This window comes from Stylophora pistillata, chromosome 1 (assembly GCF_964205215.1).
Source record: "Stylophora pistillata chromosome 1, jaStyPist1.2, whole genome shotgun sequence".
Lineage (NCBI taxonomy): Eukaryota > Metazoa > Cnidaria > Anthozoa > Scleractinia > Pocilloporidae > Stylophora > Stylophora pistillata.
This window is the reverse complement of record NC_142519.1, coordinates 55399431-55427333: the sequence shown is the minus strand read 5'-3', so window position 1 is coordinate 55427333 and position 27903 is coordinate 55399431. Positions and strand designations below refer to the sequence as shown.

At 38.3% G+C, this 27903-nt stretch overlaps 2 protein-coding genes across 9 annotated transcripts; both read right to left on the bottom strand.

Moving 5' to 3' along the window:
• Positions 1-1161: 1161 nt before the first annotated feature.
• On the bottom strand, positions 1162-3296 carry LOC111337048 (homeobox protein EMX1). Its single transcript, XM_022943272.2, has 2 exons — positions 2741-3296; positions 1162-2292 (listed from the first exon to the last, which is right to left on the bottom strand). Exons 1-2 carry the CDS (start codon positions 3000-3002, stop codon positions 1985-1987), a joined length of 570 nt encoding a protein of 189 aa, XP_022799007.1. The 5' UTR covers positions 3003-3296; the 3' UTR covers positions 1162-1984.
• A 7559-nt stretch (positions 3297-10855) lies between these two features.
• Positions 10856-27779, bottom strand: LOC111337047 (uncharacterized). 8 transcript variants are annotated; one of them, XM_088763590.1, is made up of 5 exons: positions 25679-27779; positions 24783-24880; positions 14140-14258; positions 11937-12839; positions 10856-11479 (listed from the first exon to the last, which is right to left on the bottom strand). In XM_088763590.1, the coding sequence occupies exons 2-5, from the start codon at positions 24800-24802 to the stop codon at positions 11424-11426; spliced, it is 1098 nt and encodes a 365-aa protein (XP_088619716.1). In that variant the 5' UTR covers positions 24803-24880; positions 25679-27779; the 3' UTR covers positions 10856-11423. The 8 variants fall into 8 exon arrangements, with proteins under 8 accessions (XP_088619716.1, XP_088619722.1, XP_022799005.2 ...); XM_088763596.1 differs by having other exon boundaries at positions 27224-27779; XM_022943270.2 differs by having other exon boundaries at positions 24783-27779.
• Positions 27780-27903: the final 124 nt, after the last annotated feature.

The window sequence follows — 27903 nt, the reverse complement described above, 5'->3', positions numbered from 1 at the left end:
CGATTTCAAAGATGTTTTTCTTCTCCCTCACTTTGTTCGAATAATGCCATCTTTTCAGGCAGAATTCACGGAATCTAAGGGAAAAAAATGATCATTCGTTCAGGAAATGCAAGTTTGTGTTGCGTTTCCACGTAGTAATGATAATTTGAAATTGATCACGAACAACAGAGAAAATGAATCCCATTGAGTTGTATTTTTCTAATAGCTTCAACAGCAGTTCAATTTCCTATTTATCCCACGCAAGAGTTAATGATCCTCGACAGTTTTCTGTCGGCAACTAGCCAAAGATTCAATGAACGCATCTTTCATGATATTTCAGTAAAATAAACTTATAGTGAACACGAAGTTTCCTGTATACTACACGGTAGTTAATCAGTAATCTGTACTGGAGTCGTCTCTAACGGACATAAATTTTTCATTAACCTCTACATTAAGTCGATTTTATTTCCATTGCACGGAGGCAAAGGCCGTAAATTGCTTTTAAAGGCCAGATCATCAAAAATTAACCCAGAGATTACAGGTTCATGGAGATTGGACAGTAAAAGCGTTAATTTCGAATGCGTGAACGAGTTTTAGGCGAGTTCATGGTATATTCCATCGTAAAAAAACACAAATTGTAAACATACTTTACTCACTTTTAATTGTGTAAGTTAGATCGTCCGCCTTTTCGTCTCTCTCTGAACTAAAAAAAGATGTCTTTCAACTGCGGTGAAAATGGTTTTTTATGAGGAATGAAATCTCCACGTCGAGAGCAAGTCGGTTTTGTGATGGTCATAGGTTATTTAGAAAAAAAAAACAGGTGGTAAAAACCAGAGTCTACAGCGTAAATAATATTTCGATTTACTGTGCATAATTATACATCGACAACCCATGAAACCGTATTTTCGCTACTGGAGCTCTCTTCAGTATCTTGGTTGCGTTATGTAACTTTACCCCCGTAAATATAACTAAATTCTATTTTGCCAGGATTTCTTCTGTTGTGGAAGCTGTAACTGAAAAATTCTCTTTTGCCTTGTTTCGGATGCAAAAATTCTAATATAAACAACTGGTATAAGAAAAACCCCAAATATCTCGTCTTACATTGTTTTGGTAAGATGAAGTTTAAAAATACTGATATTGCGTTCAAGCACATAACGGGCAGTGCTATTCAAAACTCTACAGTTTTTAAGTTTATAACTTTTATTTATTTTTCAAAAGTTTCTTTTTTTCAGCAAAGCCACTTTTGATTCATTTACAATCTTCATGTCCTGATAAAGGTCAACAAATATATTTTACACACTAGGTACTTTGAGATTTATCTTTGTACAACTTTAAACCAAATGAATTTTCTGTTACATGTTTTTATCGATTGTACACCTTTGAGTTGCTATCCTACTTGATCTCCTCCAATACTGCTTTTTTAAAAAAAAATTTACACTATTTGCACTCTTGTACGCAAAAAAAGGTTTGTGCTGGCCCGAAATCTCTTCCTGTGAGAAAAGCTGATGTAAATGATACTAGGCTTTAAAACAAGAAAGGTCCCCGATCGGGAACTGATAGAAACTAAAGGAAAGAGACTGTAAAAAGAAAGTTCTCATCATTAGAAGTTATCACTAGGAAGAACAACAAATAGTAAGTTGGATTTGGCGTCCACTAAAAAGATCCTTACATAAAACGAATATACAGAGGTTTGCACAGAAGTGAGCACTTCTCCTTGAGTGAAAAAGAAACCATTTTGGTCTCGGCAAAAAGCGGCGTTTTTTTCTGTTCAATGAAAGAGATACTCTTTATTTCTTATGTTAAGTTTTATATCTTACAAGTGGAATGAGAGTTTTGAACGGAATTGTTCTTTGGCACCAGGGAGGATCAAGGATTATTCCAGAACGAGAGATCACGTTCGATGCTAAGCTTCGGAATCGAACATTTTGCGCCAAAAGCCGACGATAATTGCTCGCGATTTTTACTTGCTTCGTGAGAATTGTCATTTCGGATAAAAAGTATTAGGTCACACCAAATGTTCGTTTTCTTCCTTTTGTAGCTGACTGTTTATTCCATGGCATTCGCTGACACTTATGCCGGTGCTTTTCGCTTGTGACGAAGCTTTTTCTTCAGCCTGTTGACGCTTCCATTTAGTCCGGCGATTCTGGAACCAGACCTTAATTTGCGTCTCAGAAAGACTCAGAAAAGACGCTAGTTGCTTGCGTTCTGTTCCTACAATGTAATGGTTCTTTTCAAAAGCGTTCTCCAAATGAAGAAGTTGCGTCGGAGTGAAAGCCGTTCTGATCCTCTTCGGACGGCGACACGCCACAAACCCTAAAAACAAGCGATACAGTGTCAAAAAGAACAAATACTCATTTTCAGATTTCACAGATTCCACGCAGTTTCGTGCTCGCCCTTCCAAAAGCAAATTAGTGTCTTTCGTTAGAGAAAGTGATGGAAAATTATCATTTACCAAAGTTATACAAATTACAACCCTGCTGGAAAATGTTCTCTTATCTTCATCATGAGCCCCGTAGATAACTCATAATTAATCTTACAAGAGTAGCCAAACGTTTTGGAAAAATTTGATATCAGTTTCCAAACTGTGAAGTTGTCGCTTTGAAGACAATAAACTGGATGAGAGTCTTTGCTGTTCAGAACGACGCTGAAGTAGACAGTGGGTGGTAAAAACACTTGAAAAGCAAATCTCGCGGTCACTAACTAATCTCTTAAGAATTCAGATTAGAGCTACAAGGAAAAGAGTCTGACAATATCATCTTACCACTATGCAAAGATCCAGCCGTGTAGCTGCAGTTTAAGTCGTGAACGTAACGATGACTCGAAGCACAGGGATAGAACGAAAATGAACCGGAGTTGTACGCGGAGAGGCTGTGAAGTGGGTGAGAATCAAACCGTACAGCCATCGGGTATTCTGTTTGGGATTTATAGCTCGCGTACGATTGTTGGTTAGATGGCTGAAGAGCTGAGCTTGGCCGGTACATGGAATTAAGGAACGACGACTGTGAACCTTCGTAAGCGTGCATCGTAAGTTAAAGATCTGACTTCGGTATTTTTTGAAGCTGTGGTTGGCGCTCCACCCGAGTTCAAGAAGAGTGACTTCTTTTAAGGAGCAATCCAATTATATATAGCTTACAATTTCATTATTATTACAATACATTGTTCCCATTTTCAATTAATGACTTGGAACTAATTAAAAGTATACGCAGCCAAAAAATAAAAGCTGCCGGATACCTCATTGTAATGAAACTGTGAAATTTGGAAATGAGCTTCGACGTGAAGTTTCCAGCATCGAATAATAAACATTCGCCAATTTACGCAAGAGCAAACATCTCATCACGACCAACAGTCCATATGATCGGCTCATTTGCGAATTCCCTTTTATTGACGTCTTTGCTCTATTAAGCCAATGATAGCTGGAAACAGCTGATGAAAATTTTAAAGAGGGAGAAAATACTTCTTTCGATGAAATAAAATGTAAACACCATATCAAAATTCGGCGCAGTGTTTCCCTCAAATTTTCCACTTAACCAAGTCAAGTACGAGACAGGTCAATCAAGCCAGAGAGAAATTAACCTGTAGTTATGACGTATCCGGGATTTGTAGCGTGCGTAAACGCAATAAAGGTGTCATGATTGTAAGATTGGAAAACGAGGATGAGAATGAGACGAGCAGAAAGTGATTTGTCAAAGAATTGAATTTGATCAGCGATTCGTTTACGTATTGTTTCGCTGGCTTTCATGCACGGTGCGAGAATATTATCAATGAAAACCACCATATGGTTAATCGAAAATAGCTTCATTACAATTTAATAATCTCCCATACGAGCTGTTTGGAAATCTACTAAATAATGAATTTCACTTAAGCACAGAACTTTAGGGCATTAACGAGAAAATACGCCATTGTCGCGCGGGTTGGTTTGTAACTCTGGATATAAAATAAAAAAAATAAAAATAAAAAAAAAAATAAAAAAACGCGGCCCGAGAAATCATCACACCATGCTAAGAGATTGTGCTTGGCTAACTTCGAATTCTTAACCTATTAGCGTTCCACAAAAGACAAGCTTTGTTTGTTTAAACAAAGATGGCCCGTGGCTGATAAAGAGAGACATTCCGTCCTCGCAGTTCATTTATTTAAGCTAAGTAAATTTCAATTAAGAAATATCCGGTAGAGCTTTTGATACTTTGCCATGATAAAATGAAAGTGTTAGAGCAAAATTATTCTGTTTTGTTCTTGCTCACCTTCTTATTCAAGCAGTGCTTTACAAAAAGGAAAGAAATCTTTAAAGTAAAAGAGTATTCTTCACTCATAAAATTTATTAATTTTCTTGGCGTGGCAAGATGCCCCTATATATCTATACATTTTTTAGGGCAGCCTAAGATAATTTCATGTATCGTTTGAATTTATAGGACAGGCAGACTATTTTTGTTTTATACATAACAACAACTTGCTTTATGATTTAAAACATTGAGTTGTATCTTTTATTGAACACTTGTTTTTTTCAAAAACCCATTTAAATAAAATCGTTGAACTTTTCGCACTTTTCGCTTTCAAAATTTAATGAGATTTTAAAACATTTCCCTGTCCTTTAAAAGAAGCTCCGAAGTGATACCCTAATGCTCATGTAACTATTGATTATTTTCCTTTATGCACTTAGGCAGCGAGTAAAACTCTTCTTTAAACTGTAGTCTAAACGATTCTTTCGCCCAAAGTTTCGGTAATTCCGACAGGATAAACACGATTATTACACGGGAGGTCTATACAGAGCTAATATGCGTGCAATACCTGTTATTTTGTCGCACTGCAAATGGAATATGCATTAAGCCATAACTGGGAGCTTTACAGTGAGATCATCACTAGTAAAAATCGGGTAAATTGAGCGAGATGACCCGCTGTCGCGAGTAAAAAGATCCGATTGATTTTACCATAATGGAACTGAACGAAAACAAAACCGGGGGGTATTTGAGCGTATACCCGAGTGAAAAAATGCTTCAGAAAAAGTTGCTGTTCGCGAATCAGTAATAAGAGGTATAACATTCGGTATTATGTTTAGGCGACAAAGTTTTGCTTCAAGTACAAAATCGGTACAAAATCGGTACAAAATCGCGGCAGATTCGGCTTTAACATGAGGTAAAAATTGATTTTAATAATTGTTAATTTTATTCTTTTTTGTTCGCACAGGTGATGGGATTTTATTGCCAATCAATCACTACATCACGTCATGATGCAAGGTTTTTATTTTTCTTTTGTAGAATATTCGCGGGCATTATCTTTGCTTCTCCTTGCCGTAAATGGTTGAGCGATTTTCAATAAAAGATTTATGATACATACGCCTTTCCGTCTTATAGGACATAAGATTTCTATTTTTTTCACTATGGGAAAAGGCCATCTGGACTTAGCTGTTTCACAATCACATCCCCGTACATTTTTCATAAGCTTGTTTATACAAAATACAAACATAGTGCAAACATCGCCATTTGCCCTTAACATCATTGGCAAACGATGTTTAAAGTTTCTTAACGCAGAATAAAAAGGGAATTACATTTTGACGAGTCAATCTGAATGTCGAAATGCGCACTTTTGCATGCATGAAGGATGCTAACGTCAGACCAGAATTTTTGAAAGCTTAAAAGCTTACTTTTTGTGGACAACACTAATTTAAACTGTCTCTAACCGGGTGAAATTTCAGGAAGTGGTATAAAAGCACGAATTGAAATACTGAATTCTCACAGCTGTGATCAAATGAACAGAGACAAAGAACAAGAACGTGTCGCAATTAACTTCTCCAAGAGATAAAATCAAAGTTACTTCTAGTTTTAACCAGCTTACGACGCTCATAGATAATAAACGTAGATAAAACTCGGGCCCATTTGAACGAGCTCCTCCCAACTTAAAAGCCGGTATATGTGCTTTCAGTGTCAACCTGGCTGTAAAGATGCACTGGTTATTTAAAACAACAACACTCGCTTGTTTGAAATCGCCTGCGAAAGATAATTTGATCGACTGAAAAATTCTCATAACTGACACTGAAGGAAAGATATCAGTGTTCTCCACTTTGGAGAACTTAACTTCTCAACATTCACACTTTTATTTATTTGATCAATTCTTTTAATAGTTTCTTTCGAATTTTTAAAATCATTTTAGAAATTATCGATAATTGATCGAATCGATTTATTTTCGCTGCAGCATTTTTAAGAACACTAAATCTCGATTGCTGTAACTTTAGCTATGATCTCGCATGTGGAAAAAAAGGGATGATTGCACTTATATACTTATCAAATTGCGACTCAGAGAGCGACTGTCTGTGTTAAGCTTATACAATCCAACTTTATTCGGTCATCAGTGGAAAGTTGACGGTCGCCTGAAGTCACGTGACTTATGCTTCGGTCCAGCGTTCCCTTAAAACTCGTGCAACAGACAACCAAAAAAACATAAAATAAACACCTCTAAACTCGAGGCAAATTGTCTACTTCTTTAATGCACTGCATTTATTAAATATTTATTCATTTCAGTTTTATCATCACGTCTTAAAGTTCCGGCTGGATATTCTTAATGGAAAATTAAAGTTACTTTCGTTTTAGTAAACCAGCCTTTACAGTATTTTGTTTCGAGGAGTATCATGCAAGCACTCGATTCAACAAAGCGCTGAAATCGATTAAACACATGTTAATATATTTATATTCTTTTTATATTTTAATGTTGTTTTGAAAGAATATTTAAGTCCCTTCTTTAGTTGAAAATCACGGTCGTTCAGAAATACCGGTAAGCTCGAAAAGTGAATTTCGAATTGGCAAGTACTACGAGTTGTAATTATGAACATTTGGAAAATCACAAGATCGAGCGTTTGCAAAACTAACGTTACCACTTGATAACAAGCGTTTATTTTCGCACTCTTTTCGATTGCTCCTAAACGATGCGTTGTTACACAAAATTACAACAATTCTTATATTCCCTAAAAATTATCTATGAATAGCAAGCTAAAATGTTATCCATTAAAACCATGTTAAATGATATTATTGTTAAAAGTTACATTTGTGCGGTGCTCTTTCATATATTGCGGTAATGGCGCCCTGTCGTTTTATACAACTTTAAAGCGCCCAAAATTGGTCGGAGGCTTTCGTACTCACTAAAAAAAGTCGTCCACTGGCGTTAGAATTAACATGTTTTTCTTCCATCCAGATTGCTAATTTAAAATTGAAATCATCCGAGTAAAACTGAAAATTGTTAAGAAAAGGAACACAACCTCAAGCTGCTAAATCTCAAGATATGTTCCCTCTCTTTAATACGGGGGAAAGGATCTTCGACAAAACACTCACATGAACTGATAAAACTATCGAAAGGTCCTTTGATTTGAAAGAACAATCCCCATTTTTTGAAGTTTAGTCTAGTGTTAAATGTCTTGTTATCATTACAATAATTGTGACAGGATAATATAATATCATAATGAAAGTGGCCGCATCTGAGATAGAAACAAGAAAATCTAAAAGAAAGAAGGTTAGCTGTTAAATGTTGCATGCCACCCATTTCTCTCACACTTTTCTTAAGATCTTTGTGCTCGCTTGACGCTTCGTTTTTACAAGATATCTTGCTGTTTTCTCTGTGTTCGTATTGTTTTTTTAGCAGAGAAACCTTCTTTTCTTGTTCAACCAGACTTCTTGCCAGTGGTAAAACAAGCTTCAGTGTTGTCACATACTGTAGAACACGTGAAACCACCAGGGACATTAAAACGCCTTTGTTCCCTAACTGGGTCCTCATCTGAATGAGTCCTTTGTTCCGACGGCCAGTATTGTTAGTATCAGCGTGAAAATGCTGCGTTCAATTGAGTTAAGTGATTTATGAACGAGCTTTTTCACAGGGGCTCTTAACTTGTGTGAGAAATGTAACCGATCTCTCAATGTTGAAATTTGCCTCTGATTATGGCGTTTATTTACAATAAAAAAGAGTAAAACTTTAAGTCGAGAACTGTAAATATATTTATATTCACCTCAGTGCAGGTAACTTCCACGTTTACGAGGGAGTTTTCATGTACCGATCTTTTGTCAGTAGGACAAGATTACGGGTTTGTCAGCGTCGAAGTGGTGGCTGTATTGTTCTAATAATAGCAAACAAAAAGACTCTATAATCGGCAACATTTGGTTGTATTGAACGATCGATTGTTCGACTTCAGCATGATGACAAATGAACTCCCACGGGAATTTCTGTTGCATTCTGACAACAACTAAAGGCAGAGATCAAGTTCAGTCGAAGGTAAAGAGTCAGTAGAGTAGAACGAAAGCGAAATATTATCTGGTAAACATATCTGCTATATATTTCTTCTTCAAAAAATGTTTTTCTTTTAGAAGTGAGGAATGATTCATTTCTACTCTAAAAGGGCTCAGGTAAGTTTTAAGATGATTAAAAGAAACATATACAAGTTTCTTTGCAAGCAAAAGTTATTTCTCAGATATTTTCTTTTCTTCCTAAGGAATTATAATTATTTGTAAGGTGTGGTTAGTTGTGGTGCTTTCGCGGAAAATGGCACACGATGATTTATACACCACTCAGGATCCAATTGGATATTAGGACGGGCTCGTGAATGGAGCCTCACAAGAACCTGATCTTAATTACATTAAGAAGCTTCAAAATCAAACCCAAGCACAATTTGTACCCAAGTGCCCAACAATATCTGTGTATTTTCTAAAAACTGGAAGTTGTAATTCCTTCTAAAGAGGTGTTTCAGTATTTTTACAAAAATGAAAAAATTAAAGGCGAACACATAAAGATTTGATAATAAATATATCCCTATGATTTTTTGCACTCCCTGGAATCTTAAGCAATTGTAGTCAGGAATTAAACGTGACACCTCCTTTGGGGCTCAACCTGGTGCAATGGCAACTCCAGGGGGAGTGTCTGAGGGGATCCGGATTCTCCTTCCCATTAGACCTGTGGGCATTTTACCACGTGTCCAACACCCAAATTGCTGCAAAAACAGTATCGCATGCTGCTACACAGTATGAACTATTTACTGTTTATTTGTCTTGTAGTATTTCTCAAGTTATTTAGAAATAGTTAAAAATGCTGTGTTTCTGAGTTTGTTTGAACCACCCGATCAAAAATTCTTGGATCCGTCCTTGTAAGTACATATGGGGGTTTGCGGGAAAGGATAGCGGGCTCATGTTCCCGATCAGCGGTTGGTAATCGAGCCTCCCCTTGTGACGCAAAAGATCCCATCTGAGCCTCTTTGTCAGTGCTTTGCCATATTTGGCAAGGTGGCGCACAGTTTTAATTGCAATAGCAAGCATTTGTGAATTATTTTAGCAAATTCACGACTTAAGCGTTTTAGTGAGTCAATTTTCTTAAATTGCATTCCCTTTTTAAATGTATTAAATATCTTTACTTATAAAATGGAGAAAAAAGGTCGTCTCTTTCCTCTTTAATAGTCCCTAGTCTTATTACTGCGGACGGAGGCTACGATTCACAAGAACAACTTCGTAAAGGTTCATACTGCAGGGTGCAAAACATGGCTAGAGTCGAATCATAGGAGGTCTCTGCCATAACGAAGGTCGTCCCACAGACCAAACACTCTGACTGCGTTCGGTCTGACAGGTAGACTTCTCTAACTCGGTAATACCACTCCCCCCTCCCCTCCCAACAGAGGCAGGTGGCGCTCGTCACTGCTGACGCTTGCGTGACAAATCCAGCTTTAAAAAATTGCACAAAATTTGTCGATGAATCCTTGAAGGAACGAACACATATTTCCAATTCTTTTTATTTTGTCCACTAATTTTTTTTTTTCATTTATCCCACGTTTGCTATTTGGATTGAGTTTTAAAGTTCGTGTATGTGATGGCCGCAAAGTGCGGCAGCAAAGAATAATCATACCAGTTCGTAAGGATGAACGTATATACTACGATGTCTCTTATGCTGTTATTTGAACCCTTTTTAGACGCAACGTTGTGGCTTAAGTGAAGAGCGAAGAAGTATGAAGACGAGTAAACTCGAATCGTTAATAAAATCCTACTGGCGCTATGTAAACATTCCCGTAGGAGCGTGGAAATGTCACGTCGCGCAGCTGACCTTTGTCATGGCAGGATGCAAATGATGTGCAGTCATTCATATCCTATGAGTAAAATAATGAATTTTCATTAAGTTGCGTTAAAGAAAGTTTCATTTACCTGACATTTCCTCTATTTCCTCCACATTGTGCACTTGCACCGTGGTCAAAACCTCTCCTTTCGTTTAACCTCCGTGCTTAAGAACTCACGATTAAAATGGCTCACACGGACTGTACAACGAGGTGAAATGAAACGCCAAATCGTCTCAAAATTACGAGAAATGTGAAGACTTTCACTTCTGTGGATAGGAAGACCTTCGTTCTAAATTTCAGTTGAAAAATATCGTCAAATTCAACCACCAAAAGTCGCCTGATGCATGTCGACTCAATAATGACTCAATAATGTTGCCACGTTGTGGAGAAAGAGCCCATGGTGATCAGACTAACCTAAACTAAGGGCAGCGGTGTAAGTTTCCCGCCAGAGGAGCAATCCACAGCCTTGGGTCATTTTGGCTCCCTGTCAGCGGTATGGTCATCAAGAAATGACCTCTTTCTTTCCATAAATCATCTTTAATCGTCTTTAAAGAGGCTAGGGTCTCATTGGGGGTTAATTATTATGCCTAAATCTGCTAACACATTTAGAGGAAAGTTGTCAAATTTTAACCGCGAGTTGTAAAAAAAGTAGACCGTAAAAAATTTTTTCCTCTTTGCATAGTGTCATTAGGGTTAGTCGTAAAATGGCCTAAATTGTGACCGTTGGCCGTAGAAGCCATCATCCTATTAAGACCCCCTTTTAACAACTCGGAATTCTTAAAATGTGTAATTTAAGGTCGGGTTACAAAGAAGAACGATAAAAAATATGTCTTTATTCAATAAATTATACATTTAAATGAAAACCTAAATCGTTACTTTTTCAATGTGCCCTTAAAGCCAGATTAAAAATATAAACTTTTCGTTTGAAATAACAAGGACATTTAAGATAGATCTTGTAAAACCAAACCTGACCAAAGTAATAAAATACGACCACTTAGAGCTGAAAAACAAACGTAATATTTGCGAGGCGATGACAACTCAAGTAAATTAAAAATAAGCCAACTGTTTGAAGCTCGGGGAAACACGGGTGACCAAATCACGATCGCTCTGCATTTTGAATCTGATTGGTTGGGAAATAGGTTGAGGTTTCTGGACCATATTACATCTCAAAGTAAAGTAAACCAAAGCAAAATGGGCCGGTTTGCTTTCGACAATCAATTGAAATTTTCTTTTTTTATCACCAAGGTGATTAAGTCATCAATCGGACGATGAAAAGCTTTGGAATGATTCATTTATTTCCTCGCCACATTTGTTGTAGAGATGGGTAAAGTTTGGGTGATAAAAACTAATTTTAAATTAAACTTTAGAATTTTCTGCAATATCAAACAATGTCGTGTTCATCGTCTTCAAGGCCTTCTTCATCTGAGTCCGACACAACTGAAATATAAATTTAGAATCATAAATGAATTGTAATATACAAGCCGACTGACTATTGAACGAAGGGGAAGTTTCTAAAGAAACAATAGTGCTGCGTCAATGGGAGTAACAAGATTATTTGGTTTTATCAACTGAGTTGATAAAGTAAATTGGCAACCGTAAAAAACGGCCGAAGGAACGAATGAACAACCTGGCAAATGACCGACCGAACGATTGTCTGACTGACTGCTCGAACAACCGACCGACGGACAGACTGACCGAGTGACTGACTCAAAAACTGGGACCGACTAACTTGTCCACTGCCCTGATGCAGTGTGATTGACAAACGGTCTAACAAGGGAGACAGAATGTGCGTTTTGTGAGACTGGCTGAATTCTTAAACAGCGGAGAGACAAACTCTGGAATGATACAACAATGATATAAAACAACATCTAAAAATAAGCTTTGAAAAACGTACCCGTGGACATAACGTCTATTTCTCCTAAAACCATTTCAAGCTGATTGACCATCTCTATGGAGTTACGACGCCGTTTGTCCTCTCTATTTTCTTCATCCCTCAGCATTCTAACTTCTTTCTGGGACACACTTTGTCGTCTTATCTTAATTTCAGGTAAAGGTACTTTCTGTTGCGTCCACATGTTTATCATTTTATCAACCAACGCGGCCCGCTTCAAAGCACTTTTCCAAATGTCACGTAACCTTTCCCGAGCTTGTTGTGCGACGCCTGATTGCAGATGCTCCTGTCCTTCCTCGGGTAGCCCATAAGCATGGCGTGACACTTGAGGTGACTCTAACGCGTTTAAACTTAAATAAGATTTTCTATTCCGGCGATCTTTATCGCGCGAATACCTTTCTCTCAGACGTTTAAGTTCTGATCTATTTCTCTTGTCCTCTTCTTCCCTTTTCTTGTACTCTTTCAAACTGTGGTCTATCTCAGAGTGTAGTGTTCTAGACTGCAATAAAATTATACTGTCTTTTAATCTCTGCGCCCTCACTGACTTATCTGTAGAATTGGCATATATTCCTTTTAGCCTCTTGTAAACCATGGCTTCCTTTTCATTCATCGCTACGATTTCGTTCCTCTTGCTCGCAGATGTTAATCCTGTGTTTGCTAGGTGGCTCATAGTTGGGTTTGGTCGCTCGTGATTTGTGCAGCCTTTTGTGTGCACATTAGTTTGTTCTGCACGCATTCTAGCCCATGTCTTAGCCCAAGCCTGTTGTCCCCTATCTGCTGTTTCGGTTCTAATTCCAACTTTCCTGTTCCCTACCCGCACATTGTATTCCATTGGTGGAAGATTTCGTGAGCGTAATTCCGTGGTGGACATTGCGCGTCTGTTGAAGCCCTTTTCTAACGTGGACACTGATGGGAAAAAGACACCGATTTATTGACCACTCTCGTACCCAGATTTTTCACGGCCAAGCGGTTGTAAGGTCCCTACATTTCAGTTACAATTACACGAGATTAGGTACGAGATTAGTCAGGGACCAGTCATTATTCATCGCCTGAAAGGGAGGGAGTGGGGGTGGGGGGGGGGGGAGGAGCAGGGCAGGGGATTTTGGAGGGATCACATGGTTTACAAGGACAACGGTGGGATTCAGTCGACGCCAACAGAGTATAAAGGGGAGACCATTGAGGATCGACTACCAATGAGGTGGGGGAGGTGAGGAAGGTGGGGGTGGGGGGTGGGGCATGAACATTGTGCAGAGCCTTAGTGAGGGGATCAGGTAAATGTTATAGTGAAACAAACCAAAATCCCCCGACCCCTCCTCCCCAAGCGATAGACAATGAGCGGTCCATTGCGACGAAATATATGGGTCGATGGAAGAGTGTTGAAAAATATTATGAATTATACTGTAAGAGTGAAATATTTTCCCACGATAGTCAAGTGAAAATAGCAGAAAGCAGAGTTATCACTAAGCACCAGACCCTTTCTTTCTCTTTAGATTTAATGGTTGGATGCTCTACCAACCGAGCCACAAGAAACCCATCGGTAAGCTTATTTAAAAATGATGTTACTTCCTTAGTACCAATTGAGGAATTCCGTAAATGAATGGCTCTTCTACAGCCCCGCACTAACCCTTTTAGAAAGAAGTTTTTCTTACAAAGCTGTTGAGGTGTGGTACAGCCTATTACGAGATCTACGATCTGTGGCTTCCTTCAATGAATTCAAACGCAGGCTACGTCATCAAAACTTTAAAAGAGACACGGTGTCCTTGAAAAGCAGTCTTAGGGCATGATGGGTTTTATCTTATTTTATTGGCTAGATTAGTTCGGCAGAATTGAGGTTTTATTTGTAAATGAATTATGCTGAAGGAATTTTAACCTTGTATAATCAAAGTTAGCAATTAATTAAGTAAAGTCAGATGCTTCGGTTATATCGGAGTTTTCTTCGTAAGAGTGGAACTGGCTCTAGTCGAAACGTTCCAATTCTACTACGAATAAGACAGCCTTCTTAATTTCAGTTTAAGGACAAATCATGAGGGAGTTTAAAGAGATTCCAGGGCAATTACGAGAAAGAACACAGCGCTATCATTCGAAGACAACCTTTCCCTTTGTAGAAGTCAAGCGCGCTAACCATTTGGTATCGCGTCTCCCGAGAGAAGGTTGACAAAAGTCTTCCTTAAAGGCTCGGGATGAGAAAGCCTGTGTTTATACTTACGTCCAGCGGGTCGTGAATTAGGCCAGCTTCTAGCACCAGTCCCCGGAACTAAAATTGGACGTTGTCTCTGAAATGCCATCCAGGCCTCCTGCGTCTCCCTTCTCTGGTGATTACGAAAGCTAAAAAGAACAACAGTACATGCGGTGACTTGGTTATCATTCACTCCCACGGATTCACTCTTACTACACTTGGATCAAAAATTAGAGCATTATTTTATTCTGTGACACACTCTGCTGCGTCTCGAGTGCCACTCTTTGGTTCTTACAACATTTTGATGACATCTGTGAACTGAACAGACACACGGCAACGCGAAATACACTTGTTATTTAAACTCCAAATACCTACTACTTGCTCGCAGGCATTTGCACAAAGAGTGAAAACGTTAGAACTAACTTTGAGAAACTTTTTCGGCATTTTTCTCGGGAGTGATGATTTGAGAATTGGAGGAGAAGAGAGCAAAGTTTATTTCATTTTTGCGGTTTTTCTGCGGTAATGCTTGAACTTATCGATAATAATTTTACACAACCGAAGTACTTACCGTCAAATTCGTTTTGTTTAAATATCTAATTGTTGCATACATTAAGTGTGAGAAAAATGAAAAAAAATTGCTCTGAAACAAGGAAGTATCTCGCAAACATACATGTTCTACAGTATGTTGCGTTTACGATTTATTTCAAAATTATAACTAGTGTTTCGATTGACATGTCGGCCTTAAGTACAAGTTTTCTTGTCAGGAACATGTCAAGATGCAAGTGGAATTAAAGAAATTTCTGGTAAAAATTTAAGTTTCGCTCGGAGCAACTAAGTCAGCGGAAGTTCGCTACATGCAGGTTAAACAATTTTTTACATCCCAAAACATGGAATAATTTATCATACTTCGGAAACAGCTACATAGCGAACGGGAAACAGAGTGGGGGAAAATGATTGTAAAGGAAGTCTTTTCTCAAACATTAATCACAACCTGCGGAAATGTTGTGAAAATTTAATTTATTCAAACGATAATTGTCTTGGAAACATTGATCAGATGGAGAGAAAATTGACAATCGAATGTCCCCATTGCGTCAACTCTTCGCACTCAGTCGGAAATTTACAGAAGCTTTGTCGCCTCGGTGTATATTTACTGGCTCTTAAGAGATTTATTGCTCTGCTGTTGGCAAACACATTTTTGCGCGGAATGAATATTTCCCTCGTTTCTAACTATAAGTGTAACTCCGTTATAACTAGCAAGTAATTTTTGATATATCAACAACGAATAAACTGATTACATCATTGCATTGTTAGCGCTTTGATGGACACAGCAGAATAAATACACCATTTCTTCAACAGTTCAAAATATAAGAACTTCTCATATTCATTGTATCTCATTTATCACTTTCACGGGTTTATTACGAATCAACTTAACGGCCTGCTCCCAGTTGGCTTGTTAGCACAATTGGTAGAGCGCTGCACTAGTATCGCAGAAGTCAGTGGTTCGAGTCCCGTACAGGCCTGATTTTTTTCAGGTCTGATTTTCGCCATTGTATAAATAGCGCTATCTACTGCGAGGATCGTGCATCATACGTATCTAATACCGCAGTTCAAAATATAAGAACTTCTTATATTCATTGTATCTCATTTATCACTTTCACGGGTTTATTACGAATCAACTTAACGGCCTGCTCCCAGTTGGCTTGTTAGCTCAATTGGTAGAGCGCTGCACTAGTATCGCAGAGGTCAGTGGTTCGAGTCCCGTACAGGCCTGATTTTTTTCAGGTCTGATTTTCGCTATGGTATAAATAGCGCTATCTACTGCGAGGATCGTGCATCACACGTATTTCTTCAACGTTGCTTTTTGTTTATACTCCCGAAGCGCAAACATTTTCTTAACTGTAATCAGGCAGTACTTAATGGCGGAAGACAGCTAAACTAGATGATCAAAGATGGAATGCTATCAGTCTTCGACAAGCTTAATTTACACTATACGTCGTTTCTATTTTAAGTTCAACGAAGAAGTCAGCGACACTTCAGCTGGCTTACATAACCATTTAGCAGCTGAAAAAAAGGCTAAATTACTTACGTTTAGTTTCTTCACGATGTGTTACCAACATAGCGAGTTGCATCTTTGTATATTTTCTCTTGTTTCCCATCGGCGTAGCCTGAAAGGTTTCAGCTTGAGGAAGCTATACTTTGTTTAACGTTTCAGTAAACGTGCGGCCAATATTTATTACGACAAGTGCATTGAATTGGACATGCAAATTAGGAATTAGCGAAAACCATACAAATAATTGTAGTATCATTGACCAACTGGGAGCAGGCCATTAAGTTAATTCGTAATAAACCCGTGAAAGTGATAAATCAGATACAATGAAATATATGAAGTTCATATATTTTGAACTGCGGTATTAGATACATATGGTGCACGATCCTCGCAGTAGATAGCGCTATTTAAGCAACAGCGAAAATCAGACCTGAGAAAAATCAGGCCTGTACGGGATTCGAACCACTGACCTCTCCGATACTTGTGCAGCGCTCTACCGATTGAGCTAACAAGTGAACTGAGAGCAGGCCGTTAAGTTGATTCGTAATAAACCCGTGATGATAAAGCGGTAGAGCGCTGGTAGAGCGCTGCACTAGTATCGCAGAGGTCAGTGGTTCGAATCCCGTACAGGCCTGATTTTTTTCAGGTCTGATTTTTTCGCTATTGCATAAATAGCGCTATCTACTGCGAAGGATCGTGCATCATACGTATTTAATACCGAAGTTTAAAATATATGAACTTCATATATTCATTGTATACTTCGAATTGTTTAAAACGCCGTCACTGAACAAAGAGCATTCTATACGTACAGCGAAAAGTGGTATCAGCATCTTTTACCGGAGAATGCTAAGTTGATATCTTTAGGATTTCAGACATAATTAGAGGAGCAAATAGCTTTTGATCCCTCAGGCTTAATACGGTCTACTTCGCGCGAACAAATTCAATGACAAATTACCTTCGCAAGTCTTTGACAACAGCGTAAGAGAGCTTTTGTCCAAAATCTGTTTGCCAACAAAGAGTAGGACAATTCACTCATGGAAACGAAAAAAGATTTAGTTCGCGTTTTGAAGTACTTGTATTTTTCATTTTAAGAAGGCGTGTGGAAACGAAGACCAATTTTCGTCATGCGGCCTTCGACCTAGTAATTGCAAATTTCTAGAAGAAAAATGAAATTCACTTTTCATCCCCAAGGGGTGACGATGCTGGTGTAGAGCCAGTTCCAAATCTCTTAGCCTTCAATTCTTTCTTCCAAACCTTGGTAGCATGTACCAAGGTTTGGAAACGAAATGAAACGAAACTAAAAGAAAAAAAAGAGCATAATTTACTTTACGCATGATCAAGGGTGGTCAAGTCGCTGGACGTACAAGAATTTGATGTCAGCTCGCTTTGACTCAAAAACACTCTTTAAAAGAAAAGGAAATTCTCTTAAAATTTGGCTCTGTTGCGATCTACGTGACTTAACGTCAGAAATTTCGACTGAAACTAGGCGAAAACTCTCTTGCTGATTATCAAGCCCAACGATTACTTTGGTATATAAGCAGTGTTTTGTTTATGCTATGAAAGATATTTTCAAGTATTTATCAGTCGAAGAAAGAAAGAGCATAATTTCAATCATAACTTTGTTCTCAGGATACAAAACCTTTTCCTATCGCTCACCTTTCTCCATGAACTTGCCATGTCGTCAAGCGGCTTTCTGACCAGTACGCCATTGATATACAGAGGTTGTTCAGTTGCAAAAACATCCCCGGCTCCGTGAAAAACACTTTGCTTAATCTTGCAATCGGATTAAAATATTTCGCTACACTGATTGACTAGACTTTGACTGATTGACTGTACGCCATATACAGAGGTTATTGAGTTTCAAAAACATCCCCGGGCCCGTGAAAAACACTTTGCATAATCTTGCAATCGGATTAAAATATTTCGCTACACTGATTGACTAGACTTTGTTTCATCTTTGTCTGGCGCTTCTATTAACGAATTGCCACAAGATAACATGTTATTTTGGGATTAAGCCCTGACAAACAGTGACATGCAACGACTAGAATATTTTTGTCCTCCCTTTACTCACAATGAAGGTACTTACTGATATTTATCCCTTTACAACCTAACATCAATACGCATATTCTCCATACTGTTCTCTATACATTCCTAAGGTGCTGACAAGGGAGAATTTTGTTAAACAATCTAGAGCTTCTTAAATTGGTGATCATTTCCTTTATTCTCCTGACCTTAATGTGTGATTTAGGGGTGATATTGTAAGGAGAAATAGATACTAGATACTCTTAAAGGGATAAAACCGTCTATCTGCCATACAAACCGATTTTTATTGACGCGACCTTTAATTCGTGATTTTATAAGAATAATTTTAGTTTTGTAAGAAATAGAACCTGAACTTAACAAACAATTACAGCATTATACCCCTTTTCTAGCGTTTTAGTTCACACCTTTGATGTTTGGTGTCACGTTTTAATTAGTACTCGCTGTAAATATTTTATTCATCTACTTGTCTGTTATATAATTACTCACGTTCTGTTACTCATTGATTGAAGATGGCATCACAGGCGGCCCAAGCTCTCTTTGAGAACCACACAAGGAACACAATTTGTATATCGATTGATAAGGATTTGTATGGGATTTTCTACAAGATATCCATAAAGATAGTTAAAAGGGAAAATATTAAATAAAAATGGCTTGCCTTATTCCATACGTGTGTTGTTTGCTCCTGGTGTCATTATTTTACCGATTTCACTTGATTTAATCGTTTTTTTTTTTAATCCTGGTCTTCTCTTCTTAAAGAGAAGACAAGGCCGAACACTTCTGTCTAGACAGCCTCCCGAACGAAATAAAAAATCCCGAGCTAAAATGTACCCACGGCCACAAATCCCCCGCAGAATTCAAGGGCAAAGGTTGACCCTTTCATTTCGATTCTCTCATGTTTCTCTCCGAAACATCTCTCAAAAAAGTTGTCTATTTCTTACAATATTTATCATACTTAGCTATTACTACGACCTAATGGAAATAATTTTAGTCTACAAAAATCGACTTTGAGTCGCAAACTTTGAAAGGCTTACCATCCAAAAAGATATATTTCCCCCCAAAACGTAGTTTATCCACAGGCAGCCCAAGCTCACTACTAGAAAGGCGGACGTGACTCTTACTGTGTGGCGCAACGTTTTATATTTATAAAGGTTTGTATGGGATGTTATCGGTTTGCCTTAAAAGAGAGAAAAAAATGTCTTGTTTTGAGATAAAATGGGCTTACCTTATTGCCTTGTTGTTTTCTTTGTTGATTCCTAGCGTCTCAGGCCATTTTGAAGCGTTTTCGGCGAGTTAGCGCTATATTGGTGTTCAAACTTAGCGTTTGAACACCAACATAGCGCTAACTCACCGAAAACGCTCGTGCATTTAAAATTTTAACGAGGGGATTATCCAAAGCCATTCCTAAGGAATTCATTTTTTAAGCATATTATTTGTAGCTTACAATGGATTTGGAAGAATATTTTCAAAACATCTGACGGCAAAGGTGTAAGTGCAATTTGAAACTGAGAATTCTTTTACACAGCAAGAAAGGCAATATGATCTCGTGAGGGACCGGTCATTATTTATCCCGGGGGAAACGGGGTCGGAGGATTTTTAATGTATCACATGGTTTCAGGGGAATCAGATGGGGGATCAGTAATCACCAACGGAGTGTGAAGGGGCGGTTAAGAATGTCGTAAAGCCTTCAAGGTGGGGGATCAGGTTCATTTTATCGTGACACAACCAAAATCCACCTAACCCGCGTCCCCCCTTCCCCCAGGAGATGAATTATTACCAGTTCCTAGGAGAATATTCTCTTACCAGTCCCTAAGTCGCGCAAACTTTTTGCGAACATACTGGGAATATCAGATGAAATGAATTATCGGAAACAATTCTCGGAAATTTCGTTTTAAGGCTGACTGTTTTTCGGAAATTAGATACCTACACAATTTGCAGAGCCTACAGTCCAGTTTACGGTGGAACAATGACGAAATTCATTCATAAAGAAACTTGCTGTTAACACTGATTTTACTGGTCGTGTGGTTAAGGAGCACTCGTCGTTAAAAATTCTTTCCGGACTAACAGCTGCTAGCATGTACTAAGCATCGATACTAAAAGGTAAACACTCCTTCCTGTTCGTTAACTCTCTTCCGAGAACAGAATATCATGGTTACGGTGTTATTACTTCAACAACAGCAAATCGACAGCGAAACGTTGACTTATTAGATTATTGATCCAAAGTATGGTGTTCAGATTTCTAAAAAGATCTTCAATATGTTGTCATTAAAAGTAACATTACTGTAGATCTCAAGGAAAATCAACTGACCGATGTAATCACAATAAAGTCTTTAAAAAATTCAGAGGTTGCCGAAATTAGACGAATCCTTCACAAATCCATAAACAAGAAAAATTGATTCGAGCAGAAACTTCGCAATCATCTGACTTGTTCTACTAACAGCCGCGTTAGGTCTGGGGGTCAATTTTTTGCTAAAACTTAACCCAGTGAAAAAATGAGACTGTTTTGCGAACAAAGAAGAACAGACATTTGCCGGAAAGCTAATAAAAAGGACAACAGGAAGAACTTGGCTTCCGGCTCATGGAAGAAACTTCTGTGGAGTTAAAGCGATAAAGGAAATGAACTCTCGAAAAGCCAAGGCCTTGAGATTGTGCTCAGGTCCGAAATTAACGAAGCAAGTAATCTTGTGTTGTTAGTTAAACTGTGAAAGGAATTAGGAACCATTTACAATATGCAGAATTAAACTTGAATAATGTTACAGAAGAAAAACAAACATTCTCTGTCCACACAACTCAATTAAAGCGAATTGTGCGCACCTTTTATTCCCGATTTTCATTTTTTTTTTATCTTACTTCAGCTTTATACCACTTTTTCGAGTATGTTCTCAAAACTGTGCAAATCTCAAAAACTGAGATCGATAAGTGATCGATATGTAGTTACGAAAACACATTGAAAACAGCCGTTTTGGGACTAAATTTAGAACAAATAACCCACGCATGTACCATTGTGTTGAAACGACCATCCCTTTACTTACGAAATGATTACATGTAAACGGTGTACTTAGTGAGCAACGGTTGTCATAAAATTAGCTGAAAGCTACGAACACGTTGAGATTCCCTTTGCATGAAGTGCGCTTTGATGACGCTTTCAGCTCATAAAAAAATCTGATTTATCATGCTGAGGACCTGATGCAATTTTGTTAATTATCAACACAGACAATTCAAAAGATCTAAAAAGGCTGGCGTACTATATAAGATACGAATGAAAAAAGGCTGACAGTTTCGAAAGAAACTGTTTGGGGCTGCGTCGGTGGGAGTAACGAAATAATTTGGATATATCAACAAAGTTGAAATGGTAAATTGGCCACCGTAATGATTACAAAAGCTGACGTTTCGAGCGTTAGCCCTTCGTCGGAGCGAATGACGAAGGGCTAACGCTCGAAACGTCAGCTTTTGTAATCATTACGGTGGCCAATTTACCATTTCAACTTTGTTGATATATCCATCCTATATAAGATACGGTTGTGCGTCAGTCCGGAGCTGTTAACAGCTCTACAAACTTGACAATGTCAACCGTTACTGTTTGAAAGAAACCAATCTACTTACTTGGGACGAATCGTCACGGCAGTCTGAGATATTCTTGGCCTATGATTTTCTTGCGACATATCTGTAGAGTTTGGTAAACGTGAACCGTCCAATGCGAAGTTAAAATTGCTTGCTTATGACAAGCAAGAGACAAATCGTCTCCCGTTTTTGCCTTCGACACTTACACATAAAAAAAGGAACCCTCGTTGTTTTCCCACGCTGTTTTTACCAGTCTTGAAATGCGACACGGTGATTTAGTGTGAATGCCCTCGAGCTACCGCAGGTCTTATCAGCTAATTGCGGTCTTCGCAAGAATGAATCAAATGATATACTTTTTCCGTGGGGTCATACACTCGATTGTATACATCGTTACCGAGGCAACAGTGAAAAAAAAAAAACAAGAAATACGTTAACTCTCAGGGTAGTATGCTCCTGCAAACTTTAAAGAAGAATTTCAGCGCATTTTTATTATTTTTTTTGTTTTTATTGCAAAATACACTTCATCGCGATCAAAATTGAATCGCAGTTGCAATTTGACACTGACTAACATTTCAGGTCGCAACACATGGACTTCCTCTGAAACTCAAAGCATGTGATTTTGACCAGTCTACAACGGCAGCGAAAGCTTGTTTATATCTCTATTGTTTGAATTTTTCGAAGGTAGCAACACGTCAAGCGCTGTAAGTGTTACAAAGGTTGACGACAGGTTTCCTTTTAACGAAAAAAAAATTGTGCTTTGCTTTGGTTTCTAATTTCTTCGAAGTAGTTTTAGTAAGTTTTATACTTGTTTTTTCTCCTTTTTCATGGGACCTTTAGGGCCTGAGCAAAAAAGGTTACAATAATAATCAGTAGTCAAGTATTCAGTCTAAAATTATCCTAAAGCGATCCTCCGGAAAAATTCCGAAAACTATCTTAACTATATTGAAACCGCAGAATCCACGGCACATCCTTAAACAATCAGCTATAAAGGCAAAGGCCACATTTAAAGATCAAAAGGGAGTAATAAATCGGATTTAATGACATTATTTTCATATCCAAGACAACGAGGGAAAAATGCAGGCCACGATTAGTTCTCTGGCATAATCAGCGCACTGTGCAAATGTTTGGACGGAGAACAAAAGCTTACATGCCATCCTAAGCTTTACTTAGAAAGAAAACTTTGTCAGTTTTGATCGCATTGTACATAAATTTACACCGAGTTTCAAGAAAGCAAGGAGACAAAAGGCGTTGTGTTTACATGAAAAATACATTGTTCAATTGGAAAACGATGCAAATCGGAAGTCGGAATTAAAAGAAGACGAGGGCGTCCACTCAAAAATGGATGAAAGGGTCGTATTACGATTAAATCTCCTAGCTGACAGGTTTTCAGTAATATTTTCATCATTTTTGCACGCAAATCAGTCGGTTAGCTCAAACCGCCTCCCGGTTAGCTCGATGGATAGAGCGCTGGACCGTCGTTGTGCGGGATGTCGAGGGTTCGAGTACCGGCCGGACCAACACTCAGGGTCTTAAAATAATTGAGAAGAATTTGATACCTTCCTATAACATCAGGAAATGGTTAGATATTCTAGTCTTCTCGGATAGGGACGATTAAATGGAGGTTCCGTCTCCTGCAGGGTTGGGGTAGGAGACGTTAATTTTTCACACACGAGATTACTGCGTGATGGATGTCCTCCCCTGGGGTGGGGTAGGTGGGATATTGGGCGCACTTAATTTGGAGCCTCGCTCTGTTGTGCGACCTTCACCACACTCTGGTGAAAGTGATTAAATAAAAGGGAGGGGGCTTAGCGAAAGATCAAAGTCTTCAACACTTAATAGAGACATAAAGATTGAACGAGTGATCAATATTCTTTTCCGTTTTATCGGAGGAGAAAAATACATGAGCTTTCTCATGTACAACTATACTTAGGTAGAAAGACTTGAAACGTAGAAGTGGTTCAGATATACATCGGTGAAACAGGAAGATGACTAGGTGATCGATTCCGAGAACACCTTCGCGACGTAGAAAGGAATGACAAAGACGCATCCAAACTAGTCGCTAAACACTTTAATCTACCTTATCATATAAGGGGCAAAATTACTGAATTGTGATTAGTCAAGACAGAGGGCATTTTTTCTTAATTTTTGTAATTGCCCCGGGCAAAATTACTTGAAAATGATTGGCTGAAAATCGCTTAGCAACGGCTGTCAAGGTAAAGAAATTTCTGTTTGTTTTGTAACAATGGCGTCCCGTTTTGCGCGAGATCAGTTAGAAAACATTTTGCCCCTTATATTATAAACAAGTAATCACATGGTTCCTCGTAAAATTAAGGATTAATATCACTTGTGTTTTCGGAAGTTGCAGAAATTGCCCGAGTCGCGCAGCGACTCGGGCAATTTCAGCAACTTCCGAAAACACACTTGATCTTAATCCTATAGAATCCAGATTTTTAAATGCGCGAGAACGCGCGCGGAAATTGCTAAACTCACGAAAGCTATTGCATGAAAACAAGTCCGGTGACCCCTTCTTTTTATTGTTCCAATATGATAATAACGTCGAAAGGAATCATCAGAAAAAAAAAATAGAAAATTCTACGGAAGGAAATTTGCGATGTCTGAAAATTGCCTTTTTCCTAGATTTTCTGAAATTCCGCTCCGTAGAAGTTTTTAATTAAAAATCTTTGTGCATTTTCCTTTTCAAGTGCCAAAAGCAATCACTGAAAAAAATCATGGAGTCACCGGGTTAGTTTTCGAATTATCTAAGCCACAAGCTAAAAAATGCGTCTGAATAAGCCTATGAAAGCGTTGCCATGGAAACTGCTAGTGACGAAATGACACCTAGTTTTGGATAACCAATGATTATATAATTCAACCCCGTAAAAGTGTTCAACTGGCCTTGGTCAGTCTTTCTGTTGTATTCTTTCAAAGTTACAAACCATCAAAAAGGCGAAAACCGGTACGAGCCACCTTAAAACTCGGAGTACAAGGTTTGGGGAAAAGAACTTTTAATATCAACCTAACTGACCTCTCGTCTTCATTCTGCATTACGTCATCAAACGTTTCCTTCTCCTGGTACGTCTGCGCGCTGTGTTTCGTACGTTCTCAGTTGTTATTCTACAGAAGCTGTAAAAAAAATAGTCACAAAAGACATACTTTATTTGAGAAGCGATTTTATTGAAAATATCGGATTTTAACGTAGTCAAATTTTCGATTGAATGAATTCGAATGATTAATGTTCGCGTTTAACTTACAAAGTCATCTAAGAAAAAAATTCCAGTCATCGGTGACCGGTCCCTTTTAATCACGAGGGGAGGGGGGGAAGGTTCGGAGGATTCTGGGAAATCGCGTGGTTTTCAGAGGGAACGGGGGCTAAGTCGTCGTTAACAGGATATAAAAGGGGGACTTACCCCCCATTCGCTTTAACAAAAAGCTAACGCTCGAAAAGAAAACTCAACGGAGGTCAATTGTGCAGTTCCAGAAAATATCCATACCCCTTACAGAAGGGTTTTTCTTTTTAATCCCCCATTCCCTCGGAATTTCCGTTCCAGGGGGTTTATGAAGAACCCCCATCCCCTAAGGAATTTCTAGAATTTTTTTACTCTCATCTTCGAACCTCTCGGAAGCTCCAAGTAGTCAGTATACGCGGAAAATTTTCGCATTACCAACTTAGTCGATAAAACCAAATTATCTTATTTTACCCGTCTCACCATGCAACACCACAGTTTATTTTAGAAACTTACCGCCTTTCTGTATTTGTTAAGTCAGTGTCAGCTATTCGAAAGATCCGACGATGTTTCTCAGTTACATTTGTTCACCTTTTCACGGAATGCGTTTCTCGATCGATTAAAACAATTTCTCACAGAAACCATAATCAACAGAATTATTTGAAATGCCTTGAAGAATTTGAATAATACTGCTTACCTCCACCACAAAGTATCGACTTCTATATTCCAGTAATACATGCAGTCAAATCACTTTTTATTCCTGAAGCTTAAAAAATTTATTTGGGTATTTGTTCTTTACAAAGAAAAATAAACCTTACATTCCAACCAAGCTGTATTTTCAGCGTGTAGCGTTTGTCTGAATTTTGTTTTCGCTGACTTGACAACGGCGAATCCTTGATGTTAGACGGAATTCTGTCAGGAAGCTTTGTAGCAAAGTACAACACAAAAACGGAGGCTTTAGAAGAAATTCGACCAATACACCAATAAAACTAGTTAGACTCGAGTAAAATCCGTTGTTCGCTGCAAAGATTTGTTGCGCAACCACTCTAAATTTTACTGCATTGGTATTTCGACCACTTAAAAGTTGTTTACGCCGATGGCTATTTTCAGTTTGGAACCTTAAAGTGGATTTTAAGATTACAGCAACTTAATCCAATGATTTGCACTCGATCTCTGTCACTAACTGCGGACATTCTTGGACATGGGTAGAAATTGTGACGATGCATGTGTGTCGTAGATATAGTTGTTGTTGTTGTTGTTTTTTTCTTTTTTTTTCTCATTTCTGCTAGGCATTCTAGATTACTTGTCAACCTGCCAATGAATTTTTCCAAATACGACAAAAATCACTTACGCTAAATATTTTTATAAACTAGACGGCAGGACGATGTTTTTCGAGGTGCTATGCAATTGTAAATTCTACGACAGATTCAGTTAGGGTTACTAGAAGTTGAACGCCGATTACTTTTAGAAAAACAAATCTGGAAAACTGACAATGAAGGCGATTTTATGGCAAGATGTCGTTTTAAACGAGGATGATGTTTTGGTGGAGTTTTGGAAGTGGAATCATTTGGAAGTGCCTATATTACGGGAAAAATAATTCAACGCGCATACAACGAAAACCTAAAATTATTATTTGAAAACTTTGCATTGGAAATTTTGTTTTAAGGCAATCATCGGTTCAAAAAATTTGTTGAGGAAAGGAGTCAAGTGATATGTTGTTATTTTTTACAAGTTATGAACCTCACAAAATTTTCAGACCCCTTGCCTTTAGAACATGAAACAAAATGAAACAGTCGCCAAATCACTGTTTACCCGACAGTTGTCGACAGTTTTTCGTAAGCGGCAAGATTATGATCGTATTAAGATGTACCATATTGACATAAATTGTCCTGTTGACTGATTCTATCCATTGAAAACTCATGTTTCTTCCTGATAAAAAAATATTTCAGATAATTACTTGCAGTTGGCGAAAAGAACAAGTCAACAAGCGCCGAATACTGCAAGGTCGCATATTAGTCGTTGGAATTTGTTATTTTCATATTTTCTTCAAGAAATGCCACAAATAAGTCTACACAGCACGTTTAATTTTACGTATCTGAAGCATTCCTATCGTTCTGTTAAATAGCAACATCGCTTCCGATTGTAATGTGCCGAATAAAAAAAGAAAACAGTTCGTTTGTAGAAGAAGGCGATAACGTGTAGAGAACATCGAATTCAAATGAAGTGTTGGTGCTGTACTTACAAGTTGCTAAGAACGCGCCAAAAATCCGAGGAGCCTTGCGTCCATTTACGGTAACCGCTGAACGAGGGTCAGTGAAAACAATTGTCTGCAAACTCTTCACAGTTTTTTAGTTTGACTAATTGTTAGGCAAGGTTGACTTAAACACAACTCGAAGTCAGATGTTGCGTTGCAAATGGCACTCGATCGTAAATGATTTCACAACAATCGAATTAAGCACCGTAGGTTGCCGTGTCAACAACGCGTGAACCACGAAAGATCAGCTTTCGCAATTTCGTCCGATTGACGAGTGAATTACATTTTTCATTAAGTGAAAGGTCATATCAAGGTCCCTTGGCTTCATGCCAAAATTAAAGGAGCTTACAGTCAAAGTTAAAAAGACGTCAAAGAGACAAAATCAAGAAGGGCAGTAGAACTTGGGCATAACATGTGTTACAAACAAATTCCTATGTTCAACAGAAGTGGTCTTGCCCCCCCCCCGTGGGGGGTATGGAAAGGAATACTTGGATACATTTTTTCTGGGTATGTCCTGCTGGCCACTCACAAACCCATCCCCATCCTCCGAAAAAGTGAAAAACACCGCAGGAAAGATAATCTGGAAAAACGTAAACTTTGTTGAAGGAAAACTAAATTCACACGCTACTATACGCGATAGTGCTGCAGCAGAGCTAAGTAGGAAAGAG

Excerpts from the sequence above, each read along its gene's own strand:
- LOC111337047 (XM_088763580.1), bottom strand. The coding sequence starts at position 17,898 with ATGTTTTTGCAACTGAACAACCTCTGTATATCAATGGCGTACTGGTCA. Across the intron at positions 12,840-14,139 it reads TAATTCACGACCCGCTGGAC|TGTCCACGTTAGAAAAGGGC; the intron begins GTAAGTATAAAC and ends TTTTCCCATCAG. Across the intron at positions 11,480-11,936 it reads AATAGACGTTATGTCCACGG|TTGTGTCGGACTCAGATGAA; the intron begins GTACGTTTTTCA and ends TTTATATTTCAG.
- LOC111337048 (XM_022943272.2), bottom strand. The coding sequence starts at position 3,002 with ATGCACGCTTACGAAGGTTCACAGTCGTCGTTCCTTAATTCCATGTAC. Across the intron at positions 2,293-2,740 it reads GGCTGGATCTTTGCATAGTG|GGTTTGTGGCGTGTCGCCGT; the intron begins GTAAGATGATAT and ends GCTTGTTTTTAG.